The following is an 18,727-nucleotide window of genomic DNA, read 5'->3' as shown; positions in this document are numbered from 1 at the left end:
CAAACAGAGGTCGTTTAGGGCAGCAGTTATGAAATTCGAAATGGTGGGAGGATTCCAGCTGGTTTCACTTCTTGAATGGCCAGTTAACGACGTAGAATTAAATGTCAGAAGAAGTTATTAAAGAGAAAAGAAGTCATTTGTGTCCTCCACGGTAAATATTCAAGTAACAGAAATTTGGAGATCATTCTCTCACATATAGTAGAATATACACATATAGTAGTGGCAAGGATTCAAAGTTTTCTCCATAACATTTCACATGGAAACAAGTTAGAAGGTAACTTAAGCAAGGTAACGTAAGAATTCAAACAAGTTCTGGTGCAGTTAAAGATTTTTCAAAATGAAAAGTTTCTAATTAAAATGCAAGCATTTATAGATGAAGAAGATCTTTTGAAAATAAGAATCAAATTTGTAAACTTTGTTTTTTATTTTTTAAGTTATGTAATTTTATAGGATTTAAGTTTTGCATTCAGAAATCTGAAAATTCTACTTGTTCTAAAATTAGAATTGCAAAGTTCAGTTTATAAATTTCACTTTGCAAGGTGGGAGTATGTTACAGATTGTAAAAACTGATATTAGTATTTGAACTTAACTAGTATTTTATCTATGATTTTTCAACTTCTGTTTTTGTTTTACTTTTTCTTGTTGTCTCTTGAGTAATTTTGTCATGTTTCCCTGAGGAGTTTTCTTTAGTTTGAATAACGAATTATTCTAATTTTTGTTATCTTTCCTGAACTCCTCAATTTCCCCTCGCATTTCCTCGACAGGATGCAAATTAAGATGAAGAAGAGTATTTAAATAGGCGAAAAGAGAAAGTTATTCAGAACGTGATTTCGCTAGCCTAGCGCACGTTGCTAGTCTGTCCTTTCTGCTGTTACTCTGAGTTGCTGATACGCCATCTGGACGCTTAGTTAAAATCCATCGCCGGTGTAGGTTGCTGAGTCAACCTGTTAATCTTAAGCAGTCTAACACTCTCTTTACCATTTAAATTTATTGTTAAATTATTCTTAAGTTACCACCGCAAGTAGTCGGTGTTATTGTGAGCACGAAGTACGTTAATTTTTTTTGTTTTTTTTTGTTAAAGAGTTTAATCAAATAAAAAGAGAAATTTAAACCCTTTCCCCTGTGAGCTCTTTCTTCACGCTGTGCGAGAAGTCGCATGGCTTAGTAATAGATCGTATCTTTGAATTGTTAGCAAAAAGAGTGTGACCCCTTTCCATGAAAGGATGAGCATCACCTTTGCTTTGATTGAGCACAAAAAATATTTTGGGGCGTATTTTTAATTTCTGTCTTACAATACCTAATTGACCACAAACTGAGTTCTATAAAACTTAATCTAATATTAATAATTTTAAAACGAATTAAAAATTATTTTCAGTTTTTTTACTTATGGGCATATCAATATTAAATATTTTCTTATGATTACAGTACGAAGCAGATTAAAGTGCGATTGATAAGTAAAATGTACAGATGTTCTCAGTAACGGAAGCTGATGTTTATCACAACCGTTGCAAGGTCGGTGAGAGTTAAAAGAGTCGCTTATTGACTTATGCAGACTTTTTTTTTTTTTTTGGTTAACATATCTTTTTACTGATTAAGCAGTGAAATATATTTTAAATGTTTGCTTTATATTCTGTTTTTTCTTATTCTGTTTTTCTTTCTTTTTTTCTTTCTTCCTTTTTTTCAATCCCCCCTTCCCGATAATGAATTCATGGCATTTACTTTCGAAATGTTTCCAATTCAGTGTCTTTTCCTCTGCACAGCCATTTTTACTCCTTTTTACTCCAGCGTTATGGCAAGGTAAGTTAAAAGTACTTTCTAAATATATTTTATTTTGCTTGCACACTAACAGAAAAAGAGTTAGTTATGTACATGAATGCTGTATTTACACCTCCCTTTGTTATTACAGTACAAGTCTAAAGAAATAATTATTTGACTTATTGTTAAGTATAACAAAAGGCTTCAAATCTTTATTGTAAATTTTTCTGTGGTCAGGTAAACGTAAATTACAAAATACAGTATTATTTATTTTATGTAGGTAAAACATTTGAAGTAAGACTTTTCAATTAACACACGAAAGCTGACATAAATGTGTATATCATCACTTTGCAAACAGGACCATAAAAATTATACACAAAACAAAAGGTTTAAAATGTTTTTGTAAATTATTCAGTTGTTAGGTTATAGATTCTCATTCTTTTGCGAAGCATACACTAAAGACGAGTTTACACTTCTCCAAGTGACTTTCGACGAAGCCCTCGTAACGGCGTGTCCCACCGAGTGAACGGACCTGTAATCCGATGGATTATTTACACCAATAATAACGGGGATGACAATTCGCCTCCGTTTGTTTGCAAAATGGATTGCACACTGCTCGGAGTTACTGCCGAGATAGATTTTTAACTTGTTCAAAGTAGAAACGGAATCACTGAGTCATCTTCCCTACGTTTCTATTCGGACGAAGTGAGCGTTTACATTGTCAAAGAAGTCGTAGCGAGAGGCTCGCTCGGAGAGGTGTAAGCTGGTCTTGAGTCTAGACTCTGAAAGACCTAAGTGAATTATCGCTATATCTAGGTACATTACAGAGGCGTAAAGAGAGTAGCGAAGACCCTTATAGTAAGAACTAAAATAATTGAACAGAAGGCAATTCTTGTGCTTACAAAACCAGCCAGCCTTTATGACGTAACTCAAAAATACGGAATTTCAAATTAAATTACGTCTTATTTTAGCCTAAGAATACATAGAATTACCCACAAGTTGATCTAATCTACTCTGGCGCGAGAAGCTCTATTGGCAACGCCTATTTATGAAGGAATAAAAAATTTGCATTAAGACTTTCAATTGACACATTCAGTCATCTCATTTACGGCCAGCCTAAATCTGTATTATTGGTATTGTAGCATCATAAGATAAAGATGAAATAGTTATGCTCCAAATAATCATATGACAAGCAAATATTTTTAAGATAAATTTCTTTACGAACATATGAAAAATTATGAGATCCGAAAGGCCAGAAAGCTGGTTAGCAGATGCTAATTATCTGATTTTTGCAAAAAAAAGATTTTGGTTTCAAATAGGTGATACTGTTGCATATAGCACAATATATATAAAGATTAATTCACAAGTCAAACAACAAAAATCAGCGTTATATTTACAAAATATAACGCTGATTTTTGTTGTTTGACTTGTGAATTAGTATTTATTCGGCGTGTTATTGTGTCTTAATTATATATAAAGATGCTTGGTGGGGTAGTTACAGGCGCCAGCTGCTAAGCCTATTTTCGAACTGGAGATGGCATGAATGTTTACAAATATACGTAGTGTCTTTGCGATATTGTGGCGCTTAAAAGTCAGTCGAACCAAAAGTCTCCTAAAGAGGTTAGTAGTAGGAAAGAGGATCACAAGATCGTTGGATTCTTTTCTTTAAGGTATCTCGATCAAAAGAGGTACGAGACTCGGCAAAGTCATACTGTTACCTCTATAAAGGTGAACATGGCTTTGGTTAACGACAAGCGTTCTCTTCTTAGCCATGATTGTTTTGGTAACCTGATTGCAGTAGATAGCTGGATATCGGAAAAACAAATAGCAAAAAATAACACACATAAAGATTTGTAATATATTTCTGTATTTATATATTATTTTGTTTTGTTTCCGTACACTAATTTTTATTACGCGTGCATTTCTTCCGTTAGACTACATAACAGAAAATATCGGGCTGTTCACAAGGCAGACTATTATAAAATCATTTTAATTTCCACTGTTGCTTGGTAACAATTACATGTTTTTTTTTCTTTTTTTTTTTCAAAATTCTTGTATCTTTATTTGTAAGTAATAAAATGCATTCCCCCATGAACTTTCGTGATTACACTGTTAGTACATAAATCTAGCGCTTGACATGAGAAAGAGTACTGTTAATTACAAATTAATGTCTCACAAACGTGCTCAGGCATGTTTAATTTATGTAAATAATGTCAAAAACTTTAAATATCTACAAATGAATCTACAGGACATAGTTGAAGTATATTGTTGCGTGCGTACGGGTTCGTTTGAATTGAATGCACAAGTCCGATGCAAAATGGACAAAATTTTATTATTATCACAATAAAAATGCTTAAATTCTCTCAGATATTCTTTCAGTATTACAATATCTCACATTAGTTATCTTTCAACTACTCAAAAGTTCAACAAAAGTTAATTCAAAACAGCTAAAAGAAAGCTAATCTGCGAATTCGCTACAATCAACAAGAGCAGTTTTCTAAACAAACTCTTAAAACAACAACAAGCTAACTAAAATCACTGACTAACTGAATTGAAATCGAAATCGAAATCGAGTCAATGGCTAGGCGGCAATTAGTAGCCAAGCACTACTTTAACCGTCTCTGTTGGTAAATTGCGCTAAGGCGTTGGTACTTAAGTTTTTAATTAAGGCGATTTACGCCGCGCCAACTAGGCGAAACTTGTCAAATTTTGTGAAATGTAGGTGGAGTGGAGGGAGATGATTGGCAGGAGCCTGTCACGTGGGTGGTCACCCACCCAAGATCAGACTCCGAGCAAAGCAGCTTACGCGTGCAATGAGAAATATTGGATATATTAATAATTATCAAGTTTTGAAACAGGATATCCAGATTGGAATAATTAAACTAATATCGCGATCTAAAATGAAGACAAATGGCACAACTAAGTGCAACAGATTCGCTAAGCAAAATATTCAAATTCATCCTTGCTGTACAACACAGATTGGACAGTGGTAGTCACGCGGGGGTCACTCTCCCGTGAACTGTCCACAGCCAGTGCATCTTGAAATAGTAGATATCACAATTTAGTGAAGTTTTGGTCTGAGAAATTAAACACTAAAGTTCTTGTACAGCACTGAGGCACATGAGTTACTGAAACTATACACTATGTACATATAGGAACGGCGGTATTTGAGCGAAGTAGCAAATGGTGAAAAACATTTTACACTAGCAATAAATAATCAGAGCTTTGAAGATCCAGGTACACGGATCATGTCCATAAGTCTATAAAGTTTCAAAGACACTGGTAAAATGACACAATGAAGATAAAATAAAGATAATAGTACTATGTACAGTATATACACATTTCACCATTTGCTGTTATGGAAGATGCCTCTTGGGCGCTTTGCTGCAATTTCTATAGTAGGATCATAATTTATCAGATCACGGATATGTTCATATTGAGAAAGTTCTATTTTAGCATAGAAATTGTGGCTCGTCGTGAGAATTTGATCAGCTATGGGTCTTTAGTTCTTTATGTATCTACAGGTTACGTACGAACCATGGGGAGTCAACAATTTGTCTGAGTATTTTGTTCTGAAAGACCTGTAGTTTAACTGAATTGAGAGGTTTTCGTCCGTTTTATAAGATTTTTAAATCGCGAGCGAGAACTTTCAAGAATTTTCTCGAAATCAAAAAGAGATATTTATTTATTTAAATGTTAAATGCACGCGCTCTTGTATTTTTAATTTTCCGGCTTAGCTTTCCTTTAATATTCATCACGCGCTACATTGCGTGAGGAATAAAACAATTTTATTTATAATTCTACTAACATTAACTAATTAAATACCAAATTCGTAACACTGCCCCCCTTCCCAAGGACTGCACGTCCCGGGCAGTACAATCCCTGGACTGGAAGCCAAACTTATAACTGATGCATAAATACAATAAACAACATGAACACTAAATGCAATAATTAACTTAATCAAAGGCTAACTACAAGTCAGATATTACACATTTAGAAACAAAAAGGACCATAGTCTTACACTATTTACAATTATTTACACTACATACTATGGCCATAGTAATGAGCTAACCTAACCTGTCGTAAAGAACGACTTTAGGTTCAGAGTTCGAAGACTTACGGATCCGAACTACGACGTCATTCAGTCTGTTTAGGACTGTGTGCGAACCATCCCAAGGTGACTGTAATTTAAGCCTGACTCCTTTTCGTCGAATCAGGTTCCACAACCACACCTCGTCTCCTTCGTTGAATATGTGTCCAGTAGACCTCGTGTCGTATCTCGTCTTCACTTTCTCCGTCGCCAAGTTGACTCGCTTTCGTGCAGAACGGTGCATCACTTCAAACCGGGACTGGACATCTTGGATGTGTTCCTCAGGCGATGAAGGCGCATCCGTAGAGTGACCAAACAAGTGGTCACAAGGCAGACGAAAGTCTCGACCGAAGAGCATCCGGGATGGAGAATAGCTAGTAGTCTTGCGTTTCTTTTCGTCCCTAGCAGGATTTCGGCAGCTTCTCGAACTGGTTCTTTCGGACAAAGCGTCGGCATTTCTAGGTGAGGATCCCTTTTGAGGATGGGATAGTCATGTCTTCAGATCCTGAAAGCAGTATATTGTTTTTGAAGTCTAAGGAAAAATTGTATTTCCTTAAAATGTCCAGTCAGAGTATGCGTGGATCTGTAATATCCACCACATATGCCGTGTGATTGTAGGCGGCACTTCAAACGCGATATTCAGGTTTAACTTCCCAGCTATGTCGATCTTGTCACCAGACGCAGTCTGAAGGGTAACACAGGATGGCTTCCAAATAAGTTTATCTTGAAACTGTTCGGCTAAATCTTTCCTAATGATGGTAACATTAGTTCCTGTGTCAATGATCATATTGCAAGGAACTCCATCGATATGCCCATTGATGGACAGTCCGTTACTGTCCACTCACCGTAGAAATCTTGAGTGCTTTAAAACAAGGTTATTCATTATTTGGCAACCTCCGTTCCTTCATATGGTCATTAATTTGTTTCCTGCGTCGTTGCTCAGAAATGGTCTCAATTTTCGTACCCTGGGGTGTTCTGCAATTCTTTTGTACGTGGCCTTCAGCTCCACAATTCCAGCACTTTACTTTCTTGTCAATCCTTTTCCGTCCCATAACATTTAATTGTCTGTTTAACCCGCCTCTCTTATTTTCCGTGCTCTGGGGTGTTCTGCAGTTCCTTCGTATGTGGCCTTCAACACCACATTTCCAACACCTTAGAGCCACTTTGTTCTCCTTACTATTCCGTATCAAAGCGTTGATTTCTCTGGCTAAATCATCTAAACGAGCCATCAATTGATCCACTGGCTCGTGGAGGCGCACAGCTCTGACTGGGTAGCGATCTCTAGGAGTTGCTTGCTGAGCTGCCTCGAATTTCATAGCGTACACTAGAGCACTTTTCAAATCTTTAACATCCGCTATTCGAAGAGCTTTATGTATTTCAGGATCCCGGATGCCGTCAGTGAAGTATCGCAGGGACAGGATTTCCCTTGTTTCTGTCGGGCACTCCGAAAAGGCGAGATGGGATAGCCTTTCAACATCTGTGGCGAGTTCCTGGAGTGTTTCGATGGGCTTCTGTTGACGGGATTTTAGTTGAAGCCTGCTGTAGTCTTTCAAACACTTTTCCCCAAAGCGCAGCTCCAAAGCGCCGGATAGAGCTTCAAAATCTAGTCTCTGATTTTCGGGAAGCGTCTGCAGGATATCCGCTGCGTCTGCTCTCAGAGAAGCGGCGAGATGACAGGCCTTAGCTTGGGAATCCCATCCATTCGCATCCGCAACTATAGAAAATTACGTCCTATACACTTGCCAGGAGGTCTTCCCATCATATGTAGATAGTTTCCGAGAGGGACGAGCAGGCAGTGGTAAAAATTTAAAACCATCCGAATTGCTCCCTGCCGTCGCTACGAATTTCTTTAAAGTATCCAGTTCTTTCGCAACGGCTGAAACCCTATCATCAATTTGTTGTTGCAGAAACTCTTTCTTCTACATGTTTTTTTACAGAGGAAACTCTTTCTTCTATTTCTTCTTTCACCGAAGAAACTCTTTCTTCAATTTGATCTTTTACCGAAGAAACATTTTCTTCAATTTGTCCAACTTTATTTTCAACTGCGTCAATTCTGCCTTCCATAACCTCGAATTTGTTTTCTATTACTAGTAATTTCTCTTTTTATTTCGTCATGATCTGCTTCAATCTTCTCTTGAACAGTCTTCATTTCTACTTTAACGGATTCCTGGCCCAATTTCATCTGTTCCTGTCCCACTTTCCTTCCTTCCTTAACGGAGTTGACGGCCGTTCCATCTTTTCTTGGAAAGCAGTAAATGCAGTCATCATTTGCCTGAATTGTTCTTCCATCGCTCTCGTAATTGGCATTTAAAACCCCGCTCCTGACACCAAAAATTGTTGCGTGCGTACGGGTTCGTTTGAATTGAATGCACAAGTCCGACGAAAAATGGACAAAATTTTATTATTATCACAATAAAAATGCTTAAACTGTCTCAGATATTCTTTCAGTATTACAATATCTCACAGTAGTTATCTTTCAACTACTCAAAAGTTCAACAAAAGTGAATTCAAAACAGCTAAAAGAAAGCTAATCCGCGAATTCGCTATAATCAACAAGAGCAGTTTTCTAAACAAACTCTTAAAAACAACAACAAGCTAACTAAAATCACTGACTAACTGGATTGAGAAGTTTTCCTCCTTTTTATAAGATTTTTAAATCGTGCGCGAGAACTTTCAGGAACTTTCTCGAAATAAAAAAGAGATATTTATTTATTTAAATGTTAAATGCACTCGCTCTTGTGTTTTTAATTTTCCGGCTTAGCTTTCTCTTAATATTCATCACGCGCTGCATTCCGTGAGCAATAAAAAAAATTTATTTATAATTTTATTAACATTAACTGATTAAATAACAAATCCGTAAATATATGTTTGCATTGTCTTCCTTTCATACTAAATAATACCTTTTTAGAATATAAAAACGAAAGGATCTTATGCATTTCTCTTTGTCAACAAACTGTTCTCGTATTTAGAATCTTTATTTTTAACAGACAGAACTTTACTGCAAACAATAACACCAATCCCATGGCTATTATTTTTAAAATTTAGTTATTTAATTTTGAATCTCTATTGTTTCATATTTCTTTTAAATTTTAGAAATTATGACACCGCTTAAGCCTAATTCTAAATTGCTCATCAATTCATCAATCTAAATTGTTCAATCGTTAAATACGCTTGCCATTACCCAACCATTCACATCGCAACTCTATAGTTGCACACTCTGAGTTGTAGTCAATTGGGATATGCCACGAGACTGCGGTAAATCTGAGAACAATTCTTTAAGGTATATATGTTACCTGTCTTTTTAGACGAGTTGTTGAATATAGTAGTTAGAAAAAATAAAGAGCTAAGGAGTTCATCCTAGCAAAGATCACAACCGTCTACCCTATTTCGTAAAATAGTCTGTCTGCATATTTTTTTTTTGTCATGATCACACTATTCCTATTCAGATCTGATTTCGCAAAGTACTTGGAGCGCGTATGTGTGTGGTCATGACCGCAATCAGGTAATACATTTGTTAGAACACTTTGCATTTCACTATCTTGTCAGTAGATGGCTGCACCAGTCCACCACACTGGATTTGAACTTAGCATTTCAGTGGCCTGGTCATAGCTCAGAAATTGGTAAAAAATCAATTTTAATTATGAAAGAAAAGTGTAATAATTATTTGTCATTGCTAATAACTGTAATAATGTGTATTCAATTTTTTAAAATTAAGTGTGTGAATTTTCAGAACATTTTTGCTGTGTTATTGTTTTTAAATTTTCATATGTAACTGTAACATTGACTAAAGAGTTTTGTTGACCATGTGGTTGTTCGTTCACCATGTGTTGGAGTTGGATGTGCTGAAGGTGGAAGTCTGTAGTTTTTTTTTCTGTATAAATTTTTAGTGCTGTTCATGATTATGAATAAGAGTTCCCAATCAGTTTAATTTTCAATGAGTTGAACTAATATCTGGTGACCCGTGTTTTATTAGGAATGCTAATGTTTAACTTAAAATTGCAAACATGCCATTGGACAGTGAATCTGCATCTACTTCAAAACTTGAAGCTAGTAAAGTGAGTGTTAAGATACCGCCATTTTGAGTAGAGAAACCTGCAATGTGGTTTTTCACCGTAGAGGCACAGTTTAAAATCAGTGGAATTACTTCCGAAGACACAAGATTTAATTACCTGGTTGCACAACTTGAACCCAAATTTATAGAAAACATTTGGGACAACATTCGAGACGACACGCCAAACAAATATTCAGCCGCTAAAGAAAGACTTCTGAGAACTTATAAAGAAAGTGAAAACAAATGCATCAAGCGATTGCTAACTGGACTAGAATTGGGAGACCTAAAGCCCAGCCAACTACTCCGAAAAATGCGTGCCCTTGGAGATGCTGATGATGTGTCTGATAAAGTTCTGAGGACTTTATGGATGGAGAAACTGCCAGACCAAGTAAAAAACATTTTAATTGTTAGGGATGAAGGTACTGATAAGTTGGCCACAATGGCCGACAAAATTCTTGAGATGAATCCCCGGATAGAGCTTGCGAGTGTGGTCCAAGAAGCTGGCGCATATGTTATGTTGCTAAAAAAATTTCTTCACTTGAGCAAAAGATTGCTACTCTGAGTGTTCAACACACGAGAGACAGACAACGAAGTCGAAGCCATCAAAGAAATAGGAGTCGCAGCAGATCCCGCAAGCGTTTTGACCCAGATGGAAATACTGTTTTTTTCCATTTCAAATTTGGGAAAAAATGCTACCCTGATAAATGCAAACCTCCCTGCAGTTGGAAGCAGCCGGAAAACTGCAACTAGCAGTAGAATCAGCGGCAAGCCCTGCTGCTATTGGAAACATTAATTGCCGCAAATTTCGCCTTTTTATCAAAGACAGAAAAACAGGAATCAAATTTCTGATTGACAGCGGAGCAGATATCAGCTTGATTCCAGCTGATACAAAATCTAAAAGTACTTGCACTTCATACAAGCTATACGCAGCTAACGGAACTGAAATTCCAACGTTTGGAAGTAAGGTGTTTACCGTGGACCTAGGACTACGTCGCCCATTCCAATGGCCATTCGTTGTAGCAAAAGTAAACAGAGGCATTTTAGGTGCCGATTTTCTGAATCAGTTTCACTTACTGCTTGACATTCGCCAGAGGAAATTAATTGATGGTGTGACAAATATGTTTGTACATAGCGATGTAATGTCAGTAACTGAAAATACTGCGATTAGCACAGTGTGCAATTCTGTAAAATTCTCTGAGCTGTTGCGAAAGTACCCTGGTATTACGAAGCCCAATTTATTGAACACCAAAGTGAAAAATAAGGCCCAGCACTATACTGCTACAAAAGGACAGCCAGTTTACTCTCGTGCTCGGCAGCTTGATGCTAAGAACTGAATTTGGCAAAGCAAGAGTTTCAGTTCATGTTAGACAATGGTATAATCAGGCCATCTAAATTACAGTGGGCTAGTCCTCTGCATCTGGTTACAAAGAAAGATGGAACTTTAAGACCTTGTGGTGATTGTAGACGTCTGAATGAGCAGACTATTCCGGACAGATACCCTATTCCTAGGATTGAGGATTTTCATTTAATCTTGAGTGGGAAAACAATTTTCTCAAAATTAGACCTATTCAAAGCATACTATCAAATACCCATAGCTGAGGAGGATAAACCAAAAACAGCCATTATTACACCATTTGGAATGTACGAGTTTAACGTTATGAGTTTTGGTCTCCGAAATGCCCCCTCAACCTTTCAAAGATTTGTACACGAGGTATTTCGAGGGCTTGATTTCTGTTTTCCTTATCTTGATGATGTTTTAATCGCCTCGTCATCTGAGGATGAGCATAAAACACATCTGAGATTAATTTTCGAAAGGCTTGATAAATATGGCCTATGCATAAATGTGTCAAAGTCTGTATTTGGAGTTAAAGAAATTGAATTTTTGGGGTATCTCATTACGCCTTCTGGTTCGCAACCTCTGCCAAACAAAGTTAAAGCTATTCTTGATTATGAACTGCCATCCACTCTTCATGGCTTAAGAACATTTTCAGGCATGGTAAATTTTTATAGGAGGTACTTGAAAAATGCAGCGCAGACCCAGGCCATGCTAGATGGAGGAGAAAGAAGCTTAAGGGAGCAAAGAAAAAAGATAAAAGTAAAGTACCTTGGACTGAAGAAAGCATAAAGCAATTTGAGAAGATGCAGCGCATTATAAGAGGTACTTGAAAGATGCACCGCAGACCCAGGCCATGCTACATGAAATGCTTAAGGGAGCAAAGAAAAAAGATAAAAGTAAAGTACCTTGGACTGAAGAAAGCATAAAGCATTTTGAGAAGTGCAAAACTGACTTGGTTAATACTGCCCTCTTAAGTTATCAAAAGTCTGAATGTCCATTATCTCTGTGCACTGATGCCTCAGATTGGGCAATTGGTTCAGTTTTGCAACAGTATGAAGATGGTAACTGGAAACCAGTTGCATTTTATTCAAAGAAGCTAAATGGGGCTCAAAGAAAATAGAGTACATATGATCGTGAATTGCTTGGAATATATCTCTCTGTGAAGCAATTTAAATACATGTTGGAAGGACGAGATTTTCAAATTTTCACTGATCATAAACCACTGATTTTTGCATTCAAGCAAAAGAATGATAAAGCTTCATCTAGGCAGCTGCGTCAGTTACAGTACATCTTCCAGTTTACTACAAATATACAGCACATTAGTGGAAAGGACAATATTCTAGCAGATACTCTCTCCAGAATTGAAGAGATATCTGTAATTGATTATGAAGAAATTGCAAAGGCACAACAGAATGACCCTGAGTTGAAAGAATTAAATGCAAGTAACACCTCATTAATTTTCAAGGAATATGTACTATAATCTAAAAATGTCCTATGGTGTGATACTTCAGCTAGCAATATTCATCCATATGTACCTCAAAGTTTTCGCAAGAAAATTTTTTATCATATCCATGGTTTTGCACATCCTGGTGTCAGATCCACTGTAAAACAGATACCTGCCAGATTTGTATGGCTCAGGATGAAGAAACAAGCAAGTGATTGGGCTAGAGCTTGTCTGCAGTGCCAGAAAGTTAAAGTAACAAGACACACAAAATCGACCTTTGGTACATATCAAGAACCTGATGCCAGATTTAACGTCATCCATATTGATTTGATTGGGCCTTTGCCACCATCTAATGGTAAAATTTACTGTCTAACATGCATTGATAGATTTTCCTGTTGGATGGAGGTAGTTCCATTAGAAGAGATCACTGCAGAACTGGTGAGTAAAGCTTTTTATGACCATTGGGTGAGCAGATTTGGAGTGTCACAGTTTGTTGTAACTGAACAAGGTCGCTAGTTTACCTCCCAAATGTTTAAAAATCTTGCTGCTATTTGTGGTGCTAAACTTCTGCATATAACGCCCTATCATCCCCAATGTGATGGGAAAATAGAGCGCTTTCACAGGACACTAAAGGCTGCAATAAAAGCTCACAATAATGTAAAATGGAGTGATATGCTACCCACTATTTTGCTGGGTTTAAGAGCTGCTATCAGAGATGGTACAAACTATTCTGTTGCTCAAATGGTATATGGTACCAATATCAGGCTTCCTGGTGAATTTTTTGAAAAACCCAGTGTCCACGTTGAACCTGACACATTTGTGTACAATCTTCAGCAGAAGATGGTCCTAGTAAAGCTAATGAAGTCTGCAGATACATGTCAATCTTATCAAAAAGTTTTTGTACATAGAGATTTAAGGACCTGTACTCATGTGTTCGTAAGAGTTGATCCGGTGAAAAAACGCATAGAGCCTGCATATGATGGCCCATTTCCTGTAGCAGAAAGACATGATAAGTATTATTCTGTGCATATTAAAGGAAAATATGTTAACACCTCTATTGATAGGCTGAAACCTGCTTAATTTTAGATTGCAGTATATTGAAAATTAAGAATTTGAGCTGTATGTAAATAAGTAGTATTCTAATCATGTTGGTATTAGGCATATTTTGGAGCAAATATAATTTCTATCCAGCTGCAGTTTAATGCAAATACCTGTTTTTCAGAAAACTAATAATTTTCAAAGAATATTAGTTGCTAAGGTGTATATTCAGGACAGTGTTGCATTCAGTCAGTCAGGAGTGAGTAAAATAAGAAAAGTGCATTTGGTGTTTTAAATACCTGCTATGAAATGTGAAAATTTTAGTAATACTGATCAGATTTTCACTGTTGTTAACTATTTTCATGTCACTGAAAGCATAACACATTGAATTGTTCAGTTAAGTCCAGATATGGAGTATGTATGTATATATTAACTTTGAGATATAATAATGAAATGTATAATGAATGTATAGAATATTGAATGTGGTATCTACAATTATGTGGATTTCCAGCATGGAACAAAAAGATTAGTGATATATCTTGAAGTTCCGGCTACCTTAATTATTATTTGTATTTTAATTTGCTATAACCTTACAATTCAGAACCAGATGCAAGCTTAGAAATTGATTCTTTTATACGTGAAGTGAGTTTTGATTATGAGATGTAGTGATCATGTTATTCGATTATTGACCTTACCAATGCAGGGGCGTAGCTAGAGGGGGGTAAGAGGGGGCATCTGTACCCGGGCGCAGAATCCAAAGGGCGCCAAACTGATGTTACGACATTTTAGAATTAAAAGTTTTCCATCCTTGGCAAGCAGTAGGGGCCGCGAAATCTTCAGTTGTCCCTTGGCGCTGAAAACCCTAGCTACGACTCTGTACCAATGCAATTTAAGTATCATAACTTAGTTAATGGTGAGGGAGTAATGTTAGAACACTTTGCATTTCACTATCTTGTCAGTAGATGGCTGCACCAGTCCAATACATTGGATTTGAACTTAGCATTTCAGTGGCCTGGTCATAGTTCAGAAATTGGTAAAAAATCAATTTAAATTATGAAAGAAAAGTGTAATAATTATTTGTCATTCCTAATAACTGTAATAATGTGTATTCAATTTTTTTAATTAAGTGTGTGAATTTTCAGAACATTTTTGCTGTGTTATTGTTTTTAAATTTTCATATGTAACTGTAACATTGACTAAAGAGTTTTGTTGACCACGACGGGCGGCTAAAACCCGCCGGGAACTGAAGAAATTCAACCAATCAGAATAAGCTACCGCCGGAGACTGTTTTTGGCGACCAATTTTTATGCCAGCAATTGAAGGGTTTGTTTTGGATTTATTTTCCGCTCATATTCCTCTTTTCGTATCTTTTGATTACGTCTTTTTCGCATCAATTTATAATAGTTTTCTAACTTTTATTGCTATAAAAGACAATGTAGTGAATACGGAAAATTCGGTGGATTATCACGTGAAATGTGTAATAAAATTTCTAGCCTATTCCCGCTAAAAAAGGTGTACGGTGTTGTATCGCAAAAGTTTTATGCTAAATTGTACATTTCACTTTATTTTGTGGCACTGAAAATTACAGAAAGAATTTATTTTTTGATCATCAAGAAAAAAATGCACATGAAAAAGGCTTATTAATTTGGCCTGTGCAGAAGATGTGTTGCTTTTTTCTTTCTTAATATATATATATATAAGTATTTATTAGGTACTCAAATTTAGCCAACAAAGCCACATGCAGAACATATATATATATATGTATTAGAAGATTCCTAAATAATAATAAATAATTTGATTGAACTTTTTCTAAAATGCATTACGTTTTTGTGTGATATTTGATTTTTAAGAAATGTAGCATGTTGAATAAATTGATAGTAAAAATCTCAAATGTACTGTATTTTTGAAAAGGTTAATATGAAATTTTATTAAATTGTTTTGTTTATCTAATAAAATCTGGAATTCTTTCCCAATTTCAAAAGAAGAATGTGTGAAGGATTAATGCATGTAACAAATAGATTTTAAGAAAAATTGTCATTAGCATAACATGAGGAGTGTAAAATGGGAAGATCTCTATAATGTAATATAATGCAGTTGATAATCATCTGAAAAAGATCCCATGAATGGTAAGACTGCTGAACACTGATAGTTAGGTTTATAACCTAACTATATATTTGGACACCTTTTGCTTAGCTTATCTGGTCTGACGATCTGTATAAAATGGTAAATGAAAAACAAAGTATTTGTACCCAATATTAAGTCTGATCTGCAAACAAGATTACTGTGGCTGCGGAAACCGACATGCCAGTGAAATATATGTGTCATGTAGATATTACACAAAATACATCAGCTAGAGTACTCTTATCAAGCAGTATGGGGACAGGTACCATATAACCAAATATGTACATATCAAACATTTGTAATTATGTATTTTAAAGTTATAGGCTTCCAATACAATTAGAATTTATATTTCTGTAATACTTATGAGTCTTCTCTGAAACATACTTATTTTGCTTAAATCTACTTCCAAAGTACTTTATATTGATACAACCCATGGTTTAGAAAAATTAATGTTTCTGACATTCAAGAGCAGATAAAAGTCATACTTAACTGACAAAAACATATAAAATTAAAGTAAGGCAAAAATAGCAGCTTAACATAAAATCTTGTGTCAGTTTTAAGAAATAACTGACGTAGGTCCCTCTTCTTCAATAAAAATGAAAAAAGGTTTTTATTCCTGGCCTTTTGAAGAACAGATATCAGATAACACTCAAAATTAATAAGAATTATACAAATTCTGCATCATTCAAGGCCTTCTTGATTTATTTTAATCTTGAAATTCATGACCTGACAAATTTTGTGACAACTATATATTTTTGAGAACCTCGGACCACAGGTGGATTTGTTCGAACAGCATTCCAAGTTCTTCGATTACATGCTCGAAATGACTCTGCATGAAAAATTTACAAATTAAATTCGTCAAAAGCTTTAGAAAGTGAAATCTAATGCACTCAGTAAATTTGTTTTTTCTGTGTGAGGAAATCAGCTTTTTCATTACCATCAGTTCTACAATGGAAATGAGCCTGCTTGGCAATTAGTCTGAGTTGAAAGTGTCTTGAAATTTCTAAAGATGTCTGCAAATATAGCTTTGATATATATACAAGTGAAATCTATTTAGCCTATTCTTATTATCAGTAATATTAGGTGTTTTCAACATTAAATGGGGTACAAAAAGTCCATTATGATATCTTTAGTGATGAGATGTACGAAGTTTGCACGCGTCCTTTGCTCAATTTGTCCTTTGTTTTTTTTTTTTTTTTGTTTGCTTATTACTTATTCCAGGGAAAAACGTCTTGCATGTTGTTACCGTACTTTAACATACGTTAAATTTTACATTAAAACATGAAATATAAATAAATTATTTTAGGATTTCCATCGAGATGGTTTTAACACGAAAACTGCATAATGGAATTCCTAATAGTGTAAAGGAAGGTATAGTTATTATAAAGACTATTAGTATTAATAGAGGTGAAGCTAAGCAGGCTTTAAGCTTAACGAAAAGTGTTTCCACAATAAGACCTTCTTTGACTCACATGAAGTTTTAGATTTAAAGACAATGCTAAATGGGGAAACCTTTAGCAAAATAGAAAATTTTTGAAAAATCTCTGCTGGTTCTTAAAACCTTACAAATGATCAACTGATGTGAGAAGAAAAGTGAGGGGCAACTTCTGGCACAAATTGTGCACATCATGAAATTTATTTGCTATTTTATGTAATTTCCATGATATTTCTTATTTAATTTTTTTTCATGCACAGTTACTATTTGTTTTCCGTTTTTGTAAAAATTAAAACATTTAAAAATTAAACATAATTTGGTATTTTGAATTTTAAAAAATAAAGTGTGTGCTCTTTGTTAATATTTTAATAGCTCACCACTAGATATTTTAATCAAAATTTTATCTAGGTTGATAAATTACAATTTAATATATATTGCTCAAAATATCAGATTATGTAGCATAATATGAATATTTTTAATAAATTTTTAAACTCTGTAAATTTTCTTTTTTAATACTATATTTTAAAATATTTTTTGCGCATGGATCATATGGATAATCACAAAATATAACTTGAAGTTCAAAATTTCAAGTGTTTGTTTTCTATGTATAAGTAAGTTGTTTTTATCAATTTAACACTTCATCAGTCATTTCTTAACATATTAAATATAGCATTGGTCCCTAGGAACCAACCTTAAACCAAGCAAAATAGAATTGTTATTTAACATGTTAGATATTAGGAAAACATAACATTAATGTAAACCATTGTAAAACAATAAATGGTTATTACTAATTATTGTAACTAAATGCACACTTATACTCAGATACCACCCATTTGTCTTAAAGCCGTTTTTGACTCTTATACAACACTGGTATAATAAACTGAATGATGTTAATTTATTAAATCTGCTTGGAGAATAACAATTATAAACAGAGTCCTTTGTGTGCAGTTATTCTGCTACTAAGAACAATTATTCCAGATGAAAAAAAAAGTTCCCCAATCAGTTTCAATATAAAGAATAAATTATGATATATCATGTAATGATAACTTCATCCGAAGATTCTGGAGCAGACTACAGTAAGAAACTTTCTATAAAATGGTCACAAAATTTTCACACTGAGAAAAATTATTACTATCTTCCATAATTAGTATTCATCAGCAGTCGAGTGGATAAGACTAAGAAGCACTAATAGTTTGAACACTGGTGGACAGGCTAGCTGCATGGGATATTTCTCTTGTGCCGCATGAACAGAAGTCATATTATTTTAAACATATACTTCATGAAAGTCTTCTACCCTTAAGAAGATACTGTTTTCCTGCTTTGCAATAATGAATTAAATAAATTACTACCATTGATACAGAACTTTTTTAAAAAAAAGAAAGAAAACACTTATACAATCTCTTACCAATTGAAATATTTTTATGCGTGCTCTAATATGCATAATACAGAATTGTGAA

At 35.0% G+C, this 18,727-nt stretch overlaps 1 protein-coding gene across 1 annotated transcript in view; it reads left to right on the top strand.

The window, feature by feature from the left end:
• Positions 1-1,645: 1,645 nt before the first annotated feature.
• LOC118180416 (sn-1-specific diacylglycerol lipase ABHD11-like) overlaps positions 1,646-18,727 on the top strand; it is a 70,466-nt gene continuing 53,384 nt past the window's right edge. Inside the window, exon 1 of the mRNA XM_035349543.2 lies at positions 1,646-1,797. Within this exon, the coding sequence (XP_035205434.1) occupies positions 1,709-1,797 (89 nt within the window). The 5' untranslated portion in view covers positions 1,646-1,708. The remainder of the gene's footprint in view (positions 1,798-18,727) is intronic.

The sequence above is a fragment of the Stegodyphus dumicola genome, chromosome 3 (genome assembly GCF_044657685.1).
Source record: "Stegodyphus dumicola isolate Sdum_Otavi_A_Nest chromosome 3, ASM4465768v1".
Taxonomy (NCBI): Eukaryota; Metazoa; Arthropoda; class Arachnida; order Araneae; family Eresidae; genus Stegodyphus; species Stegodyphus dumicola.
The sequence above is the reverse complement of the archived record's forward strand: the minus strand, read 5'-3'. Positions and strand labels throughout refer to the sequence as shown.